At 38.2% G+C, this 23,918-nt stretch overlaps 1 protein-coding gene across 1 annotated transcript; it reads right to left on the bottom strand.

Annotated features, from left to right (window-relative positions):
• Nucleotides 1-3,931: 3,931 nt before the first annotated feature.
• On the bottom strand, nt 3,932-20,555 carry LOC140316918 (acidic amino acid decarboxylase GADL1-like). The gene is given in 16 exon segments (XM_072394993.1): nt 3,932-4,135; nt 4,843-4,902; nt 4,904-4,933; nt 5,103-5,154; nt 6,028-6,221; nt 6,401-6,479; nt 6,688-6,752; nt 6,834-6,938; nt 7,065-7,119; nt 8,633-8,712; nt 13,799-13,923; nt 14,000-14,088; nt 14,210-14,300; nt 18,562-18,688; nt 18,801-18,991; nt 20,467-20,555. Coding segments are annotated over 16 exon segments (1,539 nt in total). The 5' UTR covers nt 20,486-20,555; the 3' UTR covers nt 3,932-3,958.
• Nucleotides 20,556-23,918: the final 3,363 nt, after the last annotated feature.

Genomic DNA, 23,918 nt, shown 5'->3' with positions numbered 1-23,918 from the left:
TAACAGAGACATACGGGCGTCGAAGCTGGATAATTTGTTATCGATCGATGTTAAAATGTCCGTCGAATCATTACCAGCTGGAGACGTCGCTCCGGGTGACTCTTCCTTACGACTTCTCTTTGAAGTTGAAGCCTTGCTGCTAGCAGATGGGGTTTGGTTAGTTTTCCCCATGACGATCCTGTCAAAACACTCGTCGATGAAATCCGTGAGGCTCTCCAGGCTTTCTTCACTGTACTCCAGTGTTTTTGTTTCACCCGATAATATATTTATTTAAACAGTAGTTATTGGCGTAATTATAATCTTACTATATTGTTTGCTCTATTTGAGGCGCGCCTTGTTTGAATCTGCCGATAGTCTCACACAATCTCGCGACACTACAGCATCACAGGTCACAATTATCACAGTTATGCAGACGATACACAACTTTATGTGTCTCTGTCACCAGACAACTGCAGCCCAGCAGACGCACTGTGTCAGTGTCTAGAGGAAATAAACTCCTGGATGAGAGAGAATTTTCTACAATTACATTTAGACAAAACTGAGATCATTCTGTTTGGTAGCAAAGAGAAGAAGGTCAGCATTGATAAATACCTTGAGACTCAGGCCCTTACAATCACTGACCAAGTTCGTAACCTTGGAGTGGAGACTCAGACCTAACTTTCAGCAGCCACTACGGTTTAAGCCCAAAATACATCTGTGATATGTTCAGAGAATATAAACCCAGCAGAGCTCTTAGATCCAAGGACTCAGGTCAGCTGGTCCAGTCCAGAGTCCAGACTAAACCTGGAGAAGCAGCATTTAGCTGTTATGGTGCAAACAAGTGGAACAAACTGCCAGAGGAGATTAAACTGCCACCAAATGACATTTTTAAATCCAGGTTAAAAACATTTCTATTCTCATGTGTCTATGCATGAAATCTTCACGGTATCTTTATCTTTATCAACTTATCTAGACTGTTGCTTGTTTTTATTCATTTTAATTATTTTATTTCTATTTCTATTCTTTTACATATTTTTAATGCTTTTTCTGCTCCCTGCTGCAATGCTTTTATTTATGTAAAGCACTTTGAATTGTTTTGTACATGAAATGTGCTACAAATAAATTTGACTTTACAATATGGAAATACTCCCAATTATCCTTCATATACAAGGTATCTATTCTTTTGTCATAACCTTTCCCATAAGCTAACCCTGACCGTCCATCCATTTTCTATACCCGTTTAATCTGTCGGTTGGGGCTGGAGCCTATCCCAGCAGTCATTGGGCAAGAGGCGGGTTACACCCTGGACAGGTCGCCAGTCCATCACAGGGCCACACAGAGACAAACAACCACACACGCTCACTCCTAAGGACAATTGTAGTCACCAATTAACCTAACATGCATATTTTAGGACAGTGGTAGGAAGGCGGAGTACCCGGAGAGAACCCACGCATACACGGGGAGAACATCCAAACACCACACAGAAAGACTTCAGCTGGAAGTTTATTATAACCATAATTTAATCCTAACCCTAAACCCAGGGGTTTGTCTTTATTATTACTTTATAATAATAAATGGAGTGTGCATTGACTCTCTTGAATAACGGATGGCGGAGTCCAAAATTTTAACAAGTTGAGGATATCCAAAACAAAGGGCTATGAAAATCCTGAGGCACTCTCCTCAATAACTATGTTGAGGAGGGTGCAGCTATGAAACTTATCAAAAACCACAAACTCTCTCCACTCTAGGATGAAAACAGAAAAGGCTATTAAAGATTACAAATTAACTTTACATGCTCTCCTAGTGAGGCGGACAAAACAAAAGACGCTCTCGCAAAAACAGAGGCACTATGAAACTTTATAAGAAACAAAAACTCTCCTTCTAATGGAGGCTCTAAGAAACATTAATAACAAATCAAAGACGTAACACTCCACTAATGGAGGTTCTATTAAACCTTAATGAAAATCAAAATCACTCCTTAAGGGAGGAACAAAACAGGCTATGGAACTTACCGTGACTAAACTAAGGCTATGGAAAAAACTTACAACAAAAGATAGCACTGTAGGAGGATCGCTCTACTACAGGCTCTTGGATTGAAGGCTGTGGTTTACTGTGGGACAAGAACGCTAGAGTGAGGCACGTAACAGGTTGCAGCATACTGGCACAAGACAAGGGAGATGCAGACTATTTGAACACAAGAGGAGCCAAGGGGAACAGGTGGAAACACTTTGGAATCAGGGAAGACAATCAGACGCTTGACAGGAGGAAGAGCAAGATACCTGAAACGAGAGGGAAGTTAATATTTCAAAATAAAACAGGAAATGACGAGACAAGACATGAATCAAAACCTAAAACGTGACAATTTATAACATATTCACATCAAATAACTTTACATTTATAGTTAACTGGTATTTGTTAACTGTGGAGGGGGGATATAATATGCTTAATAATTTATATTAATAATATGATTAATTATTGATACTACTACTACTACTACTACTAATAATAAAAATACTAATACTAATACTAATACTAATACTACTACTACTAATAATAATAATAATAATGGATGGCGGAGTCCAAAATCTTGATTTTCTAACCCTGCCAGAGGTTTCTTCCTGTTTAAAAGGCTGTTGTTTCTCTCCACAGTCACCATGGTCAGGACGTGGTCAGGATGAAAGATTGGTGAAGTTTTGGTGAAATCTGTTGGTTTCCGTAGCTGGGAAATTGTTTTTGAATTGGCTTTGTGAATTTGTGAACGTAATTAATTGTATTTGATTGGATTAATATTACAATGAATTGTACTCTAATTGGCTTGAATTGGACTGTATCGTTGAAGTGCCTTGAAATTACATTTGTTGTGATTTGGTGCTATATAAATAAACTGAACTGAACTGACTCAATGACTGTAAGGAGCCTGCGTCCTGTGGTTGTAAAACAAGATGAAATAATCACATCTATCACTGCAACAGTTTGTATGAGGCTTGTGCTGATAAGCCATGTCTGGTTTTCAACCAACATGGTATGGTGCTATATGGTCAAACATTTCTACATTGGTCTGTAGAATGTTGAACTATTTATTTGGAAATGGCCTTATAAACCTTCCCAGACTGATAGACAGCAACAGTTGTATCTCTAAGATCAGCACTGATTTCTTTCCTGCTTGGCATAGTGTCAACATACACACACCTGAAAGCTTTAGACAAGCAAACTGAAAAAACTCTTGCATTAAAGGTGGTCACACTTGCTGACCAACTAATCAAGTGTGTTTGATTAGCAGGACCTGGCAGCTACTCAACTAAGCAGTTAGAAATTGTGTGTCTATCACACTAATATATCATGTGCTCTTGCTCTCACAAGGTTGTTATTTACACCTAATAAGGACCACGGTTTGAGCATGATGATTTTTATTATTCCTTGATGTGTAAAACCTTGAAAGACAGTGTACTTTCTTTTTCAAATGACTGTGAATGCTTAAGCTTTTAAAAAAGTTTGCACAGACAAAAGGAAAAAAACAAATCCACGCAAAAATACAACTAAAGCAATTGGACACACAGATAATACAATTATTGCCAAAATGGAAACATTGGTTATTCAGTTATCATACAACAAACAAAAAAGCAAAAAAAAAAATCATGCAAAAAGATTAATGTATATGTGGGAGAGAGCACTGCTCAAACCACATATTGTTTAGGGTCAGAATGTTCTCTGTCCAGGCAATGACGAACATCTCAGACACAGTGGTATAAAGTGTGTACAGAATACTAAACTTTGCGCTCATGTTGAAAAAACATCTGCTTTGATTCATGTTTGTCTTTATTAATTTCTGTAGACAGCGGTTGTATTCAAACATGTAGAATTCATCATTTATCTATGTAAACTGTCTGGATGTAAAGGAATGGGCATTAATTAGAACATCTATTTTTCACTTGTCTATCTATGACAGATGAATGAAAAGCTCATCGTACACTTTCGTCATTCATCGCAAGTCCTTGTCCAGGTTGTGTATTTCCTCCAGGACAAAGTCCAAGTCCTTCCTGCTGACCTGAGGACTGATGACTACCATCCTGAAAAAGTTGGGGTTGTCCTCATGGGTTTGGTAGCCTAACATCAAGCTGCCTGTCTCCATCATGCGCTTTTTCACAACTGGGGCCACCTGCAAGAGGAGGGGAGACAATGCAATGGCTTACCACTGTCTGTGTTCATTCACCAATGCAGAATTCATTGCAAGGATTCAGGTATTATGATAATTCAAATGCTGTGAATGAATGAGCTGTCACCTTATCGTGGTGGGGGAGTTTGCGTGCCCCAATGAGTCTGGGAGCTATGTTGCCCGGGGCTTTAAGCCCCTGGTAGGGTCACCCAAGGCAAAGAGATCCTAGATGAGGGACCAGACAAAGAACAGCTCAAAAGACTCCTTATGATGAGTAAGAAATTTGGATCGCGTCATCCCTTGCCCGGATATGGGACACCGGGGCCTCCCCCCGGGGGGTGGGGCCCGGCAGCGGGCGCCTGGTGGCCGGGCCTGTGCCCATGGGGCTCGGTCGGGCATAGCCCGAAATCATGACGTGGGTCCCCCTTCCGACGGGCTCACCACCCGTGGGAGGGGCCAAGGGGGTCGGGTGCTATGTGAGCTGGGTAGCCTATGTCTCTCGGCTGGCCTGGGAACGCCTCGGGGTCCCCCCGGAAGAGCTTGAGGAAGTGGCCGGGGACAGGGACGTCTGGGTTTCTCTGCTCAAGCTGCTGCCCCCGCGACCCGACCCCCGGATAAGCGGCAGATGATGGATGGATAGCATTGCACAAACTGAGCATACTGAAATTTAAATAAACTTCCCATGTCAGCATGTTTGATTGATTCCTTACTATGTGCATTTTTTTCCAGAGCTCAGGACCATCTGGAAGGTTCCTCAGACTGGAGGGGATTGTACCGGAAGCAAACATTTGTATATTCAGGCTGTAGAGAAAAAAAGTTACAAAACATGAAACTGCATAATGAAATGTGACAGAGACCTAATAACAATCAGCACTTGTATGATTTTAGAGAGCCTTTCAAACGATTAAATGAGCCAAATATCAGCATGATAAGTAATAATGTCAGAAATCATGACTTTGCTTGCACATACCTGCATTAACAGTTGAAATCCTTCTTTTTTCATGATCTCTTGCGCAAGATACCTGCAAAAAAATACACATTAATTTTCAGCATTTTGTATAAATCAGAGTTTAGCACATATTGCATTCCAAATACTGCAACCCACAGCAGTATGCATACATGCATGTTACTTGCCCGGACTTTCCGTAATTAGGTGCATTTCCACACAGCATAAAAAGTCAGAAAATGCTTATCTTGTGATCTTAAAAACATGTTTTCATGCTTGGTGATCTGACATAACAAAAGCAACAAAGTGGAAGTAAAATCCATATTCTCTCTCAAACAAACATATGTTTTATACCAGCAACATAATCTCCCATACATCTTGATTATTCACCAAGTCAACAATGGATGGAGACAGGCTTTTTTTTATTTAGCTGATTCACATTTGCATGAAATTTTACCATGAATGCTCCTCACAGGCTCACCTCATCTGTGATTGTACTTTGCACAAAATAGTAAGTTTAGCATCCTTACATACCCTCAAAGACTATTCCAGCATGCTGCTGTTAGGCAGATAGTTCGCAAAGTACAGCTGAGGCTGATGGGAATGAAATTTATTTTTATTTGTTAACAAATCAAAACACCAGGCAAATGAATACTTTAACAAGTGATGGACCTTGATGAAAAGTTATCTCACTTCATGGTTCATACATAATATTTTGGCACAATATCAATAGTTGATAGAACAGTTTAGTAAAAATCACAAATGTCTACTTGGTTTTGGCTTTATCGCTGGAGTAAAATCTAACTACTGGTGATTTTCCAACACTTGCTGTTATCAATAATTTATGTTGTGCTTGCAGACAAACATTGTTTAATGCACATGACTAACCCACCACCATGTGCTCGAAAGATCCCCAACTCTCATCCCTTGTTAGTTTCCTCAAACTAACCTGGCCATAGCCAAGGCTCTGACAACCCTTTGCTCTCTGGTTCCCAAAGCTTTCCACATGAGCCAGAACTTGAAGGCGTCTGGCTTTCTGCTGCACTGAAATGACTTGTCCCCTGTGTCATAGCTTATATCATAAAACTTATCCTGCTGGAAGAGGTAGGAGGCCCGAGCAGAGTGGCAGCGTTGGAGGAGACTCTAAAAAAGATTTTAAAAATGTTATTTTTATATTGATACTGCAAAGATTATGTCCTCCAATGACAGAGGAGCTAAATCATGCTGCGCGACACTGCTAAATATCACTGGTTACTGGCTTTACTGCTGATAGTTTGTGTATTTCTGTACAGAGAATGAGTTATCAAATTAGTTTTCCTTACCGTTTTGTCTCTGACCAGGAAAGCTGAACACTGCAGACTCACCATCATCATAAGAGGGTTCCAGGCAACAGAATTAGCTCTTTTCAGACACAATAGACATTGTAGGGATTTACAACCAGTGTAGAATCCCATACTTTAGACTAAATCAATATTAAGAGTTTAAAAAAATCGTCCATGAGACAAAACTAAAGAGATAGATACACACTAAAATTCAAGATATGAAAAGATTAGGAGATGAAATGATGTATTTAGATTTTAGACAATTTCAGTATGAAATCATTTTTTACCTCTGGATGCCCTTTAACAGATGTTTGTGCTTCATAGACACAAGAGTGGCACCTCCCCAACAAGCCTGAAAAAAAGAAGAATATAATGTTGAATGCTGATGGTGACAAAGCGGAGACTGTGGTAGAGAACTGATACAGGAACTCACATCCACATGCAGCCACAGGTTGTGCTTCTCACAAATGTTTGCAATTTCATCAATGGGATCAAATGCTCCAAACGCTGTGGCATTTACCATAATAGGAACTGCACCCTAAGCACATGCACGCGCACACACAGACACACACACACACACACACACACATATTGCGATTGTATTTAAAAGTCATGACACAAGTCTCTTTAAATCAAGCCTTTGAAAATAAGCTGGGCCCCTCACCTCACTTTTTGCGAGCTGTATTTTCTCTTCCAGGGCAGAGGGAATCATCTTTCCCCTAGAATACACAAAACCTACAGTTTATGATCAAAAATGAGCATTGAATAATTTGTATTATCACAAAAATATACTATTTATTTACTTTCTAAACAAGCACTCTAGGTCAGTTTGTGAGTCAGGAGTTTGAAGAATGTCCTCATTTAATTTTCATATTCACAAAAACTCACTCAAAACTAAATTGTGCAACTCCTGGAAAATTTGTAATATGATTTATATTCAAGCATGCAGTTCTATCTAAATAAAGCTTTTTCTATGATTTTAACATGTTTTATAATATTTTCAGAGGCTAAGCATGATAATATATGACATGTTTACAAGATTTTTTAACTTGGGGAGCTAAGTAGAACATTGCTTGCACTCTCTACTATAGTAAATAGACCCTTAAGAGTTGTTTACCTACCAGTTAAGAATAAAGACTACACTACAGAAATTCAATTGAGTCAGATGTTAGCACAGTGTGAGAGAAAAGACTTGTGGGTGCATTATGATGTATGTTATGTGCTTATGGAGATATAAAGAGCTGATTTGAAAGACAGCACAGAAGCACTAATCATGGCAGGTCAAGATGACCGGGGTCTACCACATCAGACAGGACCCAAGGTGTGGGTTGTGCAAAGAGGCTTCTGAGACAGTCCAGCACATAGTAGCGGGGTGTAAGATGCAGGCAGGTATGACGTAAATGAAACGCCATAACCAGGAATATTGTAAAGGAGCATCTGTGCCAAGTATGGATTAGAAGTTCCAAAGTCAAAATGGGAGACACCTCCAAAGGTAGGGGAGAATGACAGAGCTAAGATCCTGTTGGAATTCCACCTGCTTATCGGACTGATAAGCAGGTGATGGCCAAACGGACATAGTATAGTGGTCGACAAACTACAGAAGAAGGCAGTAGTGATAGATGTAGTAATTCTAAGTGACAGCAACATCAAGAAGAAGGAACACGAAAAGCTTGAATACCAAGGGCTGACAGCGGAGGTTGAAAAGATGTGGAAAATGAAGGCAGCAGTGGTACCCGTGGTAATCAGAGCACTCAGGGCCGTGACCTCCAAACTGGGAGAATGGCTCCAGCAGATCCTTGGAATATCAGAGATCTCTGTCCAGAAGGGCGTAGTTCTAGGAACACCTAAGATACTGTGTAGAACTCTCAAGCTCCCAGGCATCAGGTTGAGGTCTGAGCTTGAAGGAAGGACACCATCCAAGAAGGGCGAGTGTAAAGTTAAATATTTTTTTAATGTGTGTACGTGTGTGTATATGTATATATATATATATATATATATACATATACACATAAAAAAACAATTACAGACATCAACAAAAGTCAACATTCTAGTCTTGGAACAATAGCTGCAACCGTCTTACACCAAAAAACTGCAGAAATTCATCAGTCTGTAAAAGACAATTTGCTGATGAAAAATATTTAAAGATGAGGCTAATTAAATCAGGCCTCACTGTTGACAGATAAAGAACCAGGATATCAGGTAGGATTAAAAAGTGTTTCAAAGACAGTTTACCTCTTATCAGATGACACCACATAAACATTCTTAGTGCCAAATCCCAGCAAAGCTGCTGCTTTAGAGATCGAGTAATGACCCTGAAAGAGAGCAACAAAAATCTTTTACTATTGTACATAGATTGAATTAAATTAAATGTATTTTGTTTTCATTTATCACAGTCTTAAATATTTGTAAATTTGTAAATATGAGTAAATTTTTCTTGTAAAATATAGATAATACGATTTTTTGCCAGCTAAACTCAAGGGACCACGAGTAAACCTGCAGTTTGGGTGAAGTGCTCTGTTGGGAAACTATCTATAAACTATGAGATCTTTAAGATATGATGGCGCATGGTCATTAAGAGCTTTATATGTGAGGAGAAGAATCTTAAATTCTATTCTGAATTTAACAGGGAGCCAATGAAGAGAAGCTAAAACTGGAGAAACATGATCTCTCCTGTTAGTTCTCATCAGAGCTCTGGCTGCAGCATTTTGGATCAGCTGGAGGCTTTTCAGAGAATCTGTGGGACAGCCCAATAATAAGGAATTACAGTAGTCCAATCTTGAAGTAACAAATGCATGAACTAGTTTCTCTGCATCACCCTGAGACAGGATGTTCCTGATTTTAGCAATATTACGAAGGTGAAAGAAGGCAGTCCTAGAAACCAGTTTTATATGTGCGTCAAATGATAAATTCTGGTAAAAAAAATAACTCCAAGGTTCCTCACTGTAGTACGAGAAGTAAAGGAAATACCACATAGAGTAATTTTATAGATAGACAATGTGCCGCCCTCGTTATATGTTCCGAATATAACTCGGCAGTAAGATAAACACCTTTCGTTCATCAAAACTCAGAAAACAAAGACAGTCATCAGTTTGTCCACAGGTTTATTGACTAAAAAGGGGTGAAACTGAGAACAGACAAAAAAGAAACATGCTTACAAAATGTGCTTCTTATACAATATATAGTCTTGGTAATACATCATACTGTACCACACTTTAATCAGAAATCAAATTACTCCTTCTTTAATTTTTTAATTCCTTCACGCTTACATATGAACTGCTTACTTATTGTTTAAATCTATCAACAAAGCAACCTGTTGAGTTTAAATGTGTTTTCACTCATACTGTTTACTGTTTAATAAACATAATCTAAACTGTAAATTAATCTGTGAATTAGCTAAGTACATATTTTACGTACCAATATTCACAGAAATAATATTGTCCTCAGATACACCAAACAACTCTTAAAACAATAAATAACTCACTAATTCAACAAAAGACAATATTATGAAATTACATACTGACGATGCTTCATAAGAAATACAATAACAGAACAGACAATTTCTCCCTGAAGGGCTCAGGTCCAAAGATAACGACTTCAGTTTTGTCTGAATTTAGAAGCAGACAGTTCTGAGTCATTCGGGTCTTTATGTCTTTAAGACATGCTTGTAGTATTAACAAACATATTGGGTTCATCTGGTTTGATAGATAAGTACAGCTGAGTATCATCAGCATAGAAATGGAAATTTATGCCACCTAATGGAAGCATGTACAAAGTGAAAAGAATTGCTCCAAGCGCAGAACCCTGTGGAACTCCATGACTTAAGCTTAGTTTATGCGTACCTACGCCGTAGCCTGACGTGCACCTCCAACAAATCCTAAGTATGCCTCGACTCGGACTGCAAGGGCTGTAATTGGTCCGCTTAGATAGTAATGTCCAGCACTTGCTTTTTCTGATCTTAATGGCCATATACGGCGAAGAAGCTCGTCAAATCATCCCGTCGACATTCGAAAGTATCGAAAGTGCATTTGTTCATCCAGGTCCCTCAGTGGGTGAACCAGTGTTGTAAATTCACCCGTTCCCAGCCTCGACCGGTTTAGTGGTCGAGGCTGCGAACAGAGCCTGCGCTTCAACATTTGCAATATAAGCATTTGTTCTTTAATATTGATGAGCTCCAACTGCAAATACAGCTGCTTCACTTCAGTTGCCATTGTTTACTGTTGTTAACTGTGACTGGAAGAAAAAGCAAGGATTCAGCTATAACCCCTGAAACCACACAAACACACAGCCACACCCACCTACCAGCATGGTGAACTGCAGAGCAACGTGTTCCCTCGACGCAGAGCTTCAGACGCTCAATGACAACGTCACAACCTACACGGTCGACGTGACGCAGAAGCATAAACTAGGCATTACTCTGGTGTGTGAGGAAGATTAATTTACAAGAACAATGAACCAGACGAATGTGATTGTAACACTGTCAGTTATTCCATTGACTTATATTTCCCTCTAATTGAACTTCCACATGCACCCTATAGGGAGGTCAGAACTGACTACAATGAGCTCCGTCAGGCAATGAGAGATTAATTCTTCTCTTCTGCTGTTGAGATCACAGCCATGGTTGCAGCCCAACAGGTGAAACATTCCTGCTGTGAGCATATCAGAGAATATTATAAACATTTGAGACACGCATCCTTCCAAGATAAGAATGCACCAGGCTGAGAAGATAATCCAACCTTCAAGTCCTTATTCTTACACAACCTGAAAATGACACAGATGGTCTGGGAAACTGCTGTCTCTTCCAAGACAGTCATGAAAACCACTGAGCCTGCCAGCTCAAGCATTAAACGGTCTCACAAACCTACGGCTTCCAAGTGTCACCCTCACAACAGATCGAAGGGGGGAGACAAAAAGCCACGCTGGGACACTGAACATAATCATCATATCCACAACCTAAGAATGCATTCACAACACAGACAGAGCCCCAAACCATACTCAGAAACTATGGCCCAGAATGGCCCCACATTGACGTGTGAGACAACAATGACGGCATCTCTGACAATATCTCAGAATATGGTCTCAACCAACCAGATGGCAACAGTGCTTCTGGATGCTTTCTAGCCTCCGGCTACATGGAGCATTGCAGCTCTGAGCCACGAGCCAAACACAAGAGCTCCAGAACTCGACATTAACACTCACCCTTTCTGTATTGACAGTTAAAAGAATAATTTCTAACTTTTGCACTTTAACAGGCAAGCTTAGATTTGTCAGTAACAGCTCCAGATTTTATGATCGCCACTAGACCAGCTCCATAATACCTGTTTATTGGAAATATGACTGTGACACATACATTTGTACACCATCCAGTCAGACAAAATTATACAGCCATTAGGATTTTGAGTTTTGGAAACGTGATTTTTCTGCAGCAGCACCTTCCTGAAGCATTCCAAGATATGTTCGTCTAGATCAGACTGCATGCTACATTCAGTAGTCTGTATTTCATCAAATCCATGATCAAGCACAGTAGTCCTAGCTGAGGCGAGCTAGCAGGTAAGCGAGCAGTGTGGAGCGACAGAGGGAGACAGTGTTGCCAGGTGTACGATAATTTTGCCCTGTGTACGATGTACGATCAATAATCCCAAAAAAGGGCAAATATATGATAATTTGATAATCGGTTGTAATCAGTCTGTCCCCTTGGAGGCCTCCTAACTCAGCCATACAGCATCACAGACACATCATTCAAAGTTTGTATGTGACAGGAAAGACTCAACTTTAACTGTGGTAAAGGGCTTATTGATAGCTTATACAGCTTTGACACAACGGCAGTTTATGTTTTAGGTAGCCAGAGGACCTCATCTCATGCCTCTCACACTCAATATCTCACAATGATAAAAAAAAACTTCCTCAAACAAATTTCTGATCGACACAAATATTACATCAAAACGTAGGTATTATAGTCCTCTTTCACCCAAAGTCACTCTCATTGAGCTTGGCCCCACAGATTTCTCATAAATCACCTGTAAGCGCAGAGAGGCGCATTCCAGCTCCCATACTTTTCCATTATAAACATGCCGAGCCATGAAATCAGTGTGAAAGACACATTTTAAAACTGCCATAAAAAAACAAGCCACACACAGGAGCAGAATAAAAATGACACCGCTGGCTTCCCCCGTCCCTTCTGGCGCACACGGTGCAAGAATCATTCGGATACGACTTCTACTTTTCGAACAGCGACCGTTTGTTCCAGACTTGTGCTTCATTATTAAAACCCATGATTTTAAGGGGACAAAGTGAGGTGCAGATTTGATAGTTGGCACACGCAGCTGTTGCCCATAGCAACTAATGAGGGGCCAGAGCCAAGATGGCTGCACTGTTCTAATACAGCTGATGAGGGCAGAACCAACAAGGCTGGCCTATTGTAACAGCTTTATGCCAGCCTGTATTGTGTGCTCCTAATACAATATAACATGACAGCCTCTGTCTCTCAGTGGGCTGTAGTTCCAACTAATAACACCATTCAGGAGATATTAGTATATTATCATAACACAGGAGACAGCCTGTGTTATGTGCGCTGCCAATACAAAATGTCAAAAGAAACACCACAGTCCCTCTCCATTAGATATACAGGGGAATCCACAGAAACCACTCAGCCTCCACACTAATAACAGGCTTTAACCTCTCTAATATCCACAATTTCTCTTAAACCTGCATAAATTCTAATTAAAAATTGAGCTATTTATGTCTTCTTACCATCTTTGTGCTGGAACTTATGCTTTTCTCTCAAATCACCTCAGATTCAGAGCTAAATCACACATTTCCATTATAAATAGGTTCTCTATTTCTCCTTTAAGTTGATAATGAGGGCTGTGTTCAAACTGCCATAAAACCTGTATTCTACACAGGACCTTAATATAAATGACATAACTGTCTTTAGGAGACCTTTTTGCTATTATCAGGACAATTTTGTTTTCATCTGTGACTTATAAATCCATTGAAACAGCTCAGGGGGCACAGTCTGTCCTCCTCTGTGTCTGTCTGGCTTAGGCTGTCCTTCTGTGTGGTTAACTTCACTCATATTGTCTAAAGCAGGCAGGTTTCACCATAACAATCCAGAATCTCATATTTCAGACTGGATTTGTAATATCTAATGCTTGACTGGCTACAAGCAGCTCTCTCAGCACAGCACGGCCTCCATCACGACGGGAAGTAGCTTGGTACCCATCAAAATTTCTTCAGAAATTTTCTAGTGTTCATTAATAATCTTACTGAATATTAAATGTCCTTGCACACTTACTAATATATGTACATATATATTGTACATATTTACTTCATATTTGTACTAGTCTTAACAATTAAAAAACCCCTATCCTCATCATTTGACAAATTCCTGTAAAGACATACCTCCTGTGATGTTAATATAACAAGTCGTGAAGCAGCATAGAGCCCATCCTCTTTAATATTTGGGCAGTAACGGTATCTGGCTAAATTCACAGCATACATGTTTGATATTGAACCACCTGGGAAGAGATACAAAAAAAATGATAAATGACTCACCTCAACAATGAGACCCCAATCATAAGGATTCAAACAGTTAGAGAAGTAATGAGCCAAGCCAGCCAATCAACTCCATCATTTTCCTCAGCACAGCATCTTCAATTAGGGTGAAGACTGGAGCCACCTCATATGTGTATCTGATGGAAATCATATACATGGGGAGACATTATGTGATCAAGGTCTGATCGATATGAAACAGAGCAGCTGGATTTGAAAGCTTTAAATGTGTAACTTATTACAATGCTTTGGATGACTCACACACTGGTTTTGATTGCTTCAGTGATGAAACTTGCCACCATGGAATATGGCTCCATCCCTCCAAACAGCTGGTTAAAGAAATGTGGATGACCTAGTATGATATAGATAAACAACTATAAGACTGTATGTGCTACAAAGAGCCTTAGTTGAATGTATTCATCTGAAGTTTTACACCTGTTCAACATTTATTACCAATGTTAATTTACCATAAAGAATATGTAACAAATCATTGCACGTAGTATTGCATATTGACCCTTGTTGTCCAGTCTTTACAACGATATTCTGCACCGTTGTAAAGAGTTGTCCAGTCTGCGTTGGAATTTCTTTCAAGTGGCTGAACTAGTGTTGTCACGATACCAACATTTTTGTATAGATACCGTTATCAATGTATTTCTAAACTTTGATACTTTTCCAAAGAAAAGGAGAACACAAAAATTTTATTACTTTAATTAATTATTTTAATAGAAAATCTTAGAACTATAACTATGCATCAGTAAATAAAATAAAATACCACAAAGACAGGCTTTTCTAATGGTAGCTAATTGCAATGCAACTTTCATTTCATTCCAGAGCTACTTTTGTGGAGAGTGAAGGGGGCTGGTGTTGCTTGCTTTTAGCGCCGAATTCTGCTTTTTTTCATGAGTATATAAGTTATTACCTGTTGTTCTCTGAACTTCTTATGCAGGTATTTTCCTTTAAGTGTTTTGCCAAGTTGGAAGTGTTTCCACACCGTCTGCACAGTGGTGCTTCGGTGTTAATGGCTTCACCTTACTCATTTGTTTTAAAGTCGAAGTAATTCCATATAGCACTTTGCGCAACTGGTTTATCTACGAGTTATCTTTTTCATCCTCCTGGGCATCAAAGGGCAGGGTGAACATTTTATTGTTTGTACATTGTTTATGACAGCCTCTCCACGTGAATGTCCTTTTACTAATTGCTATTTAATTTTGTCTCATCAGTGAGAAAAAGCTGCTCCCCCATTTTATGTCCAAAAACATGAGCAAGGAGGCACAACAGAAAATGGACACATATGCAGAACAATTCAGAAGAGCTCTGGACTCGGAGGAGTTTTTGAAGAGGCTGTAGAACTATAAATATGTTTAAGTGAGAATGTTTGTTTTATTTTATTGGCAATAAAAGTTGTTGCTGGCTGTTTCATTTGTCTGAACTTTTTTCTCTTTTACGGTACATATTTTAAAGGTTTGTTTATGGTCATATTTATTTTACTAGTCTTGTGAATTGTATACTTAATCCAAAATATTTGATTTAGTTCTAAATAAATACATTTTATTTGTGTCAAAGGGCCAGCAATCTTTTCTGTTGACCCATAAGAAATCATCACCTGGCTTAGAGTGATGTAATAGGCCAAGCTCTGTGACAGTGTGGCTCTTAGAAAAACAGACAGAGGACACAAACTATTTTAATTGAAATAACTACTACTAATTATTATCATTGTAAATATTTTATTGAATTTAAAATGAACTTGTCTGTCATTTATATAAATAAATATACTTATAAATCTGCAGTCCTATATAATCTTTTTAATTACATTACTTTGTATAAATTTGTTTCAAACGCATTGTTTGCATTGAAAGACATTTAATACTGTGAATCAACCTTTAACTTGTTAAAATTGCTCCCATTATTGGTTTGTTTGCTTTTTGTTCACTTTCTAACAAAAAGTGGGCCTCTACAGCCAGCTGGGGGCGTGGTTTGTAGTAGGCGTGGTTTGTAGGGGCGTGGTTTGTAGGGGCTGTGGCTGCAGCTTGACCTTACTCGGCTGAGGAGCCTTACCAAACTTCCGGGTCACGTAAACCCGACCAATTGAATATTAAAATCAAATTCTGCCCTGGTGCCCGTTTTTCCATTTCGTCTAAAAGTTAAATATGAAAAACCAGGCATTTTTTCGTTTTCGGTGTTATTATGAAAAACAAAAAAACAATTGAAAATGGAGAGAACGAATGATACCCTGATTCTCTCTGTCGCCAGACTCCTTCTCCATTTGCTACTCCAGGAACGTCTGAGGCAAACGCATGCACGTCCCTCGTAGCTCACATAGAAAAGCACGATTGGCTTGAAACTTGTAACATGGAAATGAAAATGCCTTCAGGGTTCACAAAAAAATCCGACAGACAGTTGCGACAGGCAACACCACATCCGATAACACCACAGAATGGTGAAATTATCGTATATTTGGCCTTTTTTTGGGATTATTGATCGTACATCGTACACAGGGCAACACTGTCTCTTTCTGTCGCTCCACACTGCTCGCTCACCTGCTTGCTCGCCTCGGCTCAAAATACAATGCGGTGACGTCACGCGGTGGCGCAAAAAAAAAAGTGCTGGTCTCATCCAAGCGCAGTATAGAACCGTTTTAAATGCCTCAGTACCCCGGTACCAATTTAGTACCGGTATATCGAACAAGCCGAGGCTGAACTCTAATTCCTAGATTTCCTTGAGGTGCTTGTTAATGTTTCAGCTATGTCTCGTCAGTCGACTGTATTGGTAAGAGTGCAGAAAGTACTGTTTTAGCTGAGTCAGGATAGTAGTTAAAAAGTCCTTAGTTGATATTTATATGTATATGTATATTGTTATTTTTTTTTAAATATATGACTGATTCTTGAGAGTTGGGACAAAATAAGTCTTGTATGAAGTAACAGAGAGAATAAAATGGCATATAAAGTGAATGATATGAATAAAAGAAAAGTGTTCTGTAGTTAGAACATATGTGTTCTTGTTCCTGACCTCTCCAAGAGATCACAATACAAAACTGCCAAAAAACAAATGCAAAAAAAGAAAATACATGTATTCAAAGAAATTTGAATTGAATTTCAGCATTTTAGTGATGTTATGAAGGCACCTACAAACTGAAGAATCAGAAAATGACTACCATGTACTTGCACATTGCCAACATTATCATAAGTCCACCCTGTCAGGTTTTCTCTCTGATGGTGTTTTTTTAAGATTAAGATCAGATTTATTGTGATGCATACACACAAAATGTATCCTCTGCTTTTAACTCATCCAGGTTGGCACCTGTTGACACACACATGCACAGGATCACACACTCATAGAGACAGATGCTTTACAGACAACCACAGTGCCCAGGGAGCATGATGCTAAGAACTGACAAGGTGGTGGACTGACACCCTTCCAGCTGGCAGTTTCACCAATCTTTTTGAGTGGTGAGAGTGGGAATGGAACTGCCAACCTTCTGGTTAGTGGATGACCTGCTGTAACCACAGAGCCACGGCCACCACTTGTTGATATGACAGAGTTAACAATTCCTTGCTAATATAAGTTTATATAACCTTTGAACTATTCCAATGTTATTTCTTGGTATTATCAATCTATACATTTATTTTAAACAATCGTATTTATAGTCTCATTTGCTTTGCTGAACCTTGTATAACATTCAAATGTCCAACAACAAATCGTTCATACAAAACCTTTTTTTTTTTTTTCCAGTGAGCTAATACACTTTGATTATAGTTTAAAGATGTTCAAAGATTAAAGATTTCTATAAAAATGTTAGATAATAATATGTTATCCTCCCTGTTAGATCTTTTAAATATTTGTTCTTTTGGTTAGATAATTTTGTCAATGTGACCAAAACCGATAATATTGACTACACCTTTTTGTCAACATTGCCAGAGATCATTAACACTGTCAGATGCATGTTTTTGTATAGTTATAAAAATCTTACTCAGTCTTTGTTCAGTTTTTCTATTTAGTCTGTTAAAAGTATCAACTCATCTACATTTCTATTGCCTCATTTGTCAAAGCAATGAGTTTTTATTGTTTTAACATTAAAAACAAACGAAGAAAATAAAGGAGGTGATATATATAAAATGTTATATGTAATATTTTCAGGAAAAGTAATTTCATAAAACATCTTATTGAGCAACAGAGAGACTATGGCTCAGTAGGTAGAGTGGTCTGATCTGTCCAAGGCAAGACACTAAACCACACTGCCATGAATATTTGCCCCCAAAATTGATATATATAAAATATATATATACACATTTCTTGTCCCTTATCTGAAGAATCCTTGAAATATATACATTTCAACGACGTCAGAAAAAAACACCAGTTTATTATTTCAGATAGCACACCTGCTTTGATTTTATCATACCAGATGAGATGTTTTTGCTTCAAAACAAGGTTGTAACTGCAGTTAATCAGAGCAGTTCCAACATCTGTCAAATTCCTAATAAACCACATGGGAATAGCAAATGAACTTCCATATAAATGCTAAATGTTATGAGGACACCCAAACCTGCAAATCCTATCTCTTCAGTTGAAACTGTGGTTTCTTTCATACTCAAATTGTCACTATAGCAAAGACTCACCGGTCTTGACGCTGTATCTAATGGCATCTCTGCAGCGCTGCAAGATCTTGGTCTCAGACTCTCCTCCATCTTTCAGCTCAATTTCCAACAGCTCTTTCAGCTGCTCAGGAGATCGCCACTCACAAACCTGGTGAAGCAGAGGCAGATATCTCGCTGTCAAAGACAGCCAATTTCCTATCCTGAAGAAGAAATCGACAGTACATGAAACAGACTGCGAAGTATGATGAATACATTTTCACCTTTTCTTTGACATTTGTTCCCTTTTTCACTGCCTCGTCAATGATAATTTCCATGGCTTGATAGATAAAGTTCTCTGCATGGATGTTCACAGCGGACCCGTTCAGCCCAGAACTTTCACTCACAGCTGGAGAGTATTTTTCTGGATGTCTGGACTCTATCACAGTGGACTGACCTTCACCGGAGATCACTGCTGGAAAAAATGAATTTTTGCCATTTGAGTCATAATTACAAATATGTATTTCTTGTAACTTGTAGATATGACATTAAACTAAATTAGAGAAGAGAAGATAGAATTACACTGTTACATACCAGAGTGCTGTTTTTTGCTAAATATGCCAACAGCATGTCTTGTACCAGCTTTGTCTTGATTTACATGCTTTACTAGTCCTACTGCATTTTTTGTTGTTATTTGCAAAAAATGCCCTGACTCAAAATAGAGCAAAATTATTTTTTTGAATCAAATTTATATAAAAAAGAAAATTAAAAAAGGCAGTGAAGCAGCTTAACACCTGAGTAAGACATTTTCACTTTCACTGCCAAAGTATCCCCTCAGATTTATTGTGTGTTCACATATGATTCATTAAAGTGACAAGAACTTATTTAGTTGAGCTTATTTAGTCGACTGTAGAGTCATCTGATTGTCACCATCTAATTCTTTGCCAAATTTGAATGTTTATGCTTGATTTGATTTATAGATTTGTCCTTGTGTAAATGCAATAATAAAATCCTATTTTGATTGCATATATCTTTTCACAGCTAACTGCCTTTCTCTTACCTCTGCAACCTGAGAGTCTAAACCATGTGTGTGTGTGTGTGTTCTTTTAAGGGATCGCACAGGTAGCTATCAATTTTTACAAGAGTATCAGCATCAGTGTTGTAAAGCACCAAATCAGAAGAAAAAGTTGTCCCTTGGAATCAACATAAATCACATTAAGTTGATGCTTCATGTTGATACTGTGCATTTAATACACAATAAACACTTTTCCTAGATCAAAGGCACTTGACACTGTAGATCATGCCACTCTGTGTCAAAGACTCACAGACACGGGCTTTTCCAAAAATGCCATTGGTCGGAAACAAAGGGTTCAATTCAGTGGTTTCATCTCCTGTTTTTGAAATGTCATTAAACACAGGGCCCATTATTAGCACCTGCTTTATTTCCTATTCATATAAACAAACTAGGTAAAAACATTTCTGAAGCCTCTTTACATCTTTTTGCTGACGATACAGTTATGTCATGCTAAAACAACTGACATGATATTTCAACTGAGAGGCTACAAATTGGTTCTGAACTCTGATAGAATTAAGGGGGATGATGTTTTCTAACACAAAGAAAGTGCCAGCAAGTCAATCACCTATTTTTACCATCCAAGGCTCCCATTTAGTTTGTATTCAACTATAAATACCTTGGCATTATAATTGATGAAACTTTGTCTTTTAATCCTCAAATTAATCAACTGCTGAAGAAATTGAAACTGAGGATTGGTTTCTTTTTTTTTTAGGAACAAATCGATTTTTTCTTTCAAATAATTATATACCAGAGAGTAAATGGTGCCTTATGTATCATCACGGGTGAATGTTGTTTAATCTGACATCTTTTGTTTAGTAAACTAAAATAGAATTTATTCATTCTTTGATAATGATGAAATCTTCCATAAAACTTACCATTCATGTGTCTGTCCATGCTCGATGCTATTTATCAGTTGTGATGTAGCTGTAATTTGTCCCCTGCAGTTTATTGCACACTCACAGTAAGAGGCCTGCATTTATACACACAAGTACAGACTAGCCTGATGTCATGGAATTTCCCAGTGATGCCTGTGGATGTTAAACAACCAGAAAAATCTGTGCCATGAAAGACAATTGCCTTATAATACCCTAATTTAATTCTAGTCATTGTCATATAAAGATTTTTTCTTATGCTATCAAGATGTAGCTTCATACACATATCCATTTAGAAATATTTCCCTAAAGATATAAGATGAGGTTATAAAAAAGGGGCCACATACAATAACTAACCTTATGAACACTGCTTCATGCTATTGCCAGCAAGCAGCATAGTTCCACTCTAAAAATGATTTAATAAAAAAATTGAGCATGGAATAGTCATTGAGAAGGCTATTTGTGCACTTTGTGAAGAATAACAACAAATGTATTTAAAATCTATAACTGCTTAAAATTACACAAAGATTTGCACATGTTTTTAAATGATATGTTGTTACTTGTTAGTTATAATTTCTAATTGACTTTCACTCAGTAGTCCCAAGGTATCAGTACTTCATCACATTGATAGAAAGGTAGATTTCACTCCAAAGATTATGATTCATCATATTTTACTTTGTTGCTCTTGTTGATATAGATTTTGTCCTATTAAAATATACCACTCTGTTGCAGGACAGAGTTGAGATCTGTATGGGGAGATTAAACACACAAACAATAAACTCGTTCAATGGGTACTGGAGTCAAACTTAAGGTTGTGCAACACACATTTAATTAGCTATATGCGGCTGTTGGACCACAGAATGAACATTGTCCTCTCACCAGTTGTGGAAAGATACTGAGTTTCAACTTACAGTGGAAAGTTACAGAATTTGTCAATATCTGTGACATCGGGTAATTGATTAGTAGATGAAAGAAAGATGAGATCCTGGTAATGCAATTCCGCACAGAGAGAGTTTGGGGAGGGACATGTCATGTGAGAAAAGCTAGAGTCATTTAAATGCTGGAAAGTGTCAAAAGCAGCATTGTTAATGATGGGACAGGCGAGGCAGAGCCAAGGATGAAAGGTTAAATAGGCCTCCCTGGTACAAAAAGTGTTGGACATCGTCATACATGGGCTGCTTTAAAATGCCAGGCATCAGTGTAAGATGTGCAAGAACAAACAAAATAATAAAGGTCTTCGAATACTAGGCCCCTGTAAATTATATGATACACATATTAGGTTACAAGTCTGGAATTCCACACTCTAAAGTTAATGAAGCTGTCCCAAATTTGAATCTACTGATTGTTCCCTGGGACACATTTCATTTTCATGCCTGTTGTGAAAAAAATGCTTATCATATTTATCATGAAAAAGTCTAGTCTAGACTGTATTTGGAAGTTGTAATGAAGTTATAATCCAAGTTTGGGTCCTTTCCAACATTATTCTGATGAGACTTACACCTCAATTCCAAAAAATCTGAAATTTTTTGTGAAATCTAAATAAAAACAAATTAAATTACTTTACCATTTACGATAGAACCTAAAAAAACCATCAAATGTTAAAAGCAAAAATTTACGCTTTGAATTTAATGGTAGCAGCATGTCTCAAAAAATTGGGACAGGCCCATGTTTACTGTGTAGTATCCTATCTACTTTTAACAGTCCATAAATGGCTGAGAACTGAGAGTAGTTGCTAGACCTTTGACAGATGAATTCTGTCTGTCAAACATTCTTGCCTGATAAAAGATTCTAGCTGTTCAAAAGTCATGAGTCTTCTTTGGTGTGTTTGGTGTGTAATTACGCACCAAGTTGTCAATTTGTGAAAGATCTGGACCGAAGACAGATCAGTCAAGCACTTTTGAAATGAAGTCATGCAATCTCTGAAGAGAAATTATATCGCTGCAGCATAAATTATTATTAAATATATGCAATTGCTATAGGTAGATGGCAAAATGTCTAGCGGAGAGAGGTGTCTTTTGGAGTCAGATTGCCATAAATGGATTGGGGTGTTTTTTTGTAGCTTGGCACCAGCTTAGCTGATAAGTATAGACGCACAGTACACACACAGTGTCGCCAATTAACACAGGGGAACTCTGTCAGTAGACAATGGGGACAGGAAGACACAGCAATAGCTAGCAAAAATTCCTGCATCCACATATCATTGAAAAAAATATTATTGCCTTCCTGATATTTCTGTTGCTCCTCATCAGAGCTACAAGCTCCTCCATGTTATCTGTCAGTGTTCTCCCACCTCCCACAATTATCATGAGAATAGATTGTTTACTTTCCTTCTCTGTTTTGTTCCTTCTCTGCATCGTATACTTCTCTGTTCAACTTTCCTGCACTTGAGTCATATTCCAGACAATGCTTGGGCTTTGGAAAAGCTTAATCTGCTACTGCCACGTACAAACAGCTTCCCTCTTGCAATGGTTAAGCATCATAAAATAACTGAACCGCACTCTACCGAATTGTACTAGAATTGTAATAGAAAAAAGTCATAATGCACTCCCATACCATCAGACATGCAGATATTTGAACAGATTGCTGATAACAAGCAAGATAATCCATCTCCTCTTTAGTCCAAACGATACAGCATCCATGAGTTCTAAAATGAATATCAAATTTCAGTTTGTCTGACCACAGAGCCATTATCCACTCTGCCTACGTCCATTTTAAATGAGCTTTGGCTCTGAGAAGACAGAGGCATTTCTGGATCATGTTCACACATCTTCTTTGCACAATAAGAACAGCAAACTGTGTTACAGACACTGATTTCTCAAAGTGTTCCTAAACCCATGCACTGATTTCCATAACAGAACATGTCCGTTTTTAGATAAAAGGCATTTAATCTAATTTTAGAATGAAGAAAATTCTTTTTAAAGTGCTCCACAACTAAAGATGCATTTTTTTCAGATATTTTAACCTCTGCCCATGCTTACAGCTTGGAGACTCTGCCTCAAAGTGGTGCTCTTTTTATGGCCAATCATGTTTAAGACCTGTTAGAGATTAACCTAATTAGTTTATTTTAGTTGCTTTCAATACTTGATATTTTTCTGTCAACTTTCCTGTATTTGTTAAAGACAGAGGACGGCTGTACAAATATTGTGGCATTCCTTAATTCCACTTTACTTTCATTATATTTCACTGAAATAGTTGGGTACAATCCATGATCTAAGCAGATAAAATAGGGCAGCAGGTGTGGCACTATATGTAAATGATATATATTTTTTCTTACCTACCTTTATATTTGGGAATATAAAATCATTACAGAAAGATAAAGTCCTTGAACAGTATATTACCTTGACCCAGTCTTGAGCCTATGCAACGTGGAATGCTAATGAAATTAAAAGTTAAACATCATCCTAAATTCTCACCTGATGCTCTCACCTGATTTCTCTCTCTCTCTGATTTCTCTA

Source organism: Leuresthes tenuis, unplaced genomic scaffold, assembly GCF_036924035.1.
Source record: "Leuresthes tenuis unplaced genomic scaffold, fLeuTen1.0.hap1 SCAF_10, whole genome shotgun sequence".
Classification (NCBI taxonomy): Eukaryota; Metazoa; Chordata; class Actinopteri; order Atheriniformes; family Atherinopsidae; genus Leuresthes; species Leuresthes tenuis.
Note: the sequence above shows the minus strand (reverse complement) of the source record. Positions and strands in the feature narration are given on the sequence as shown.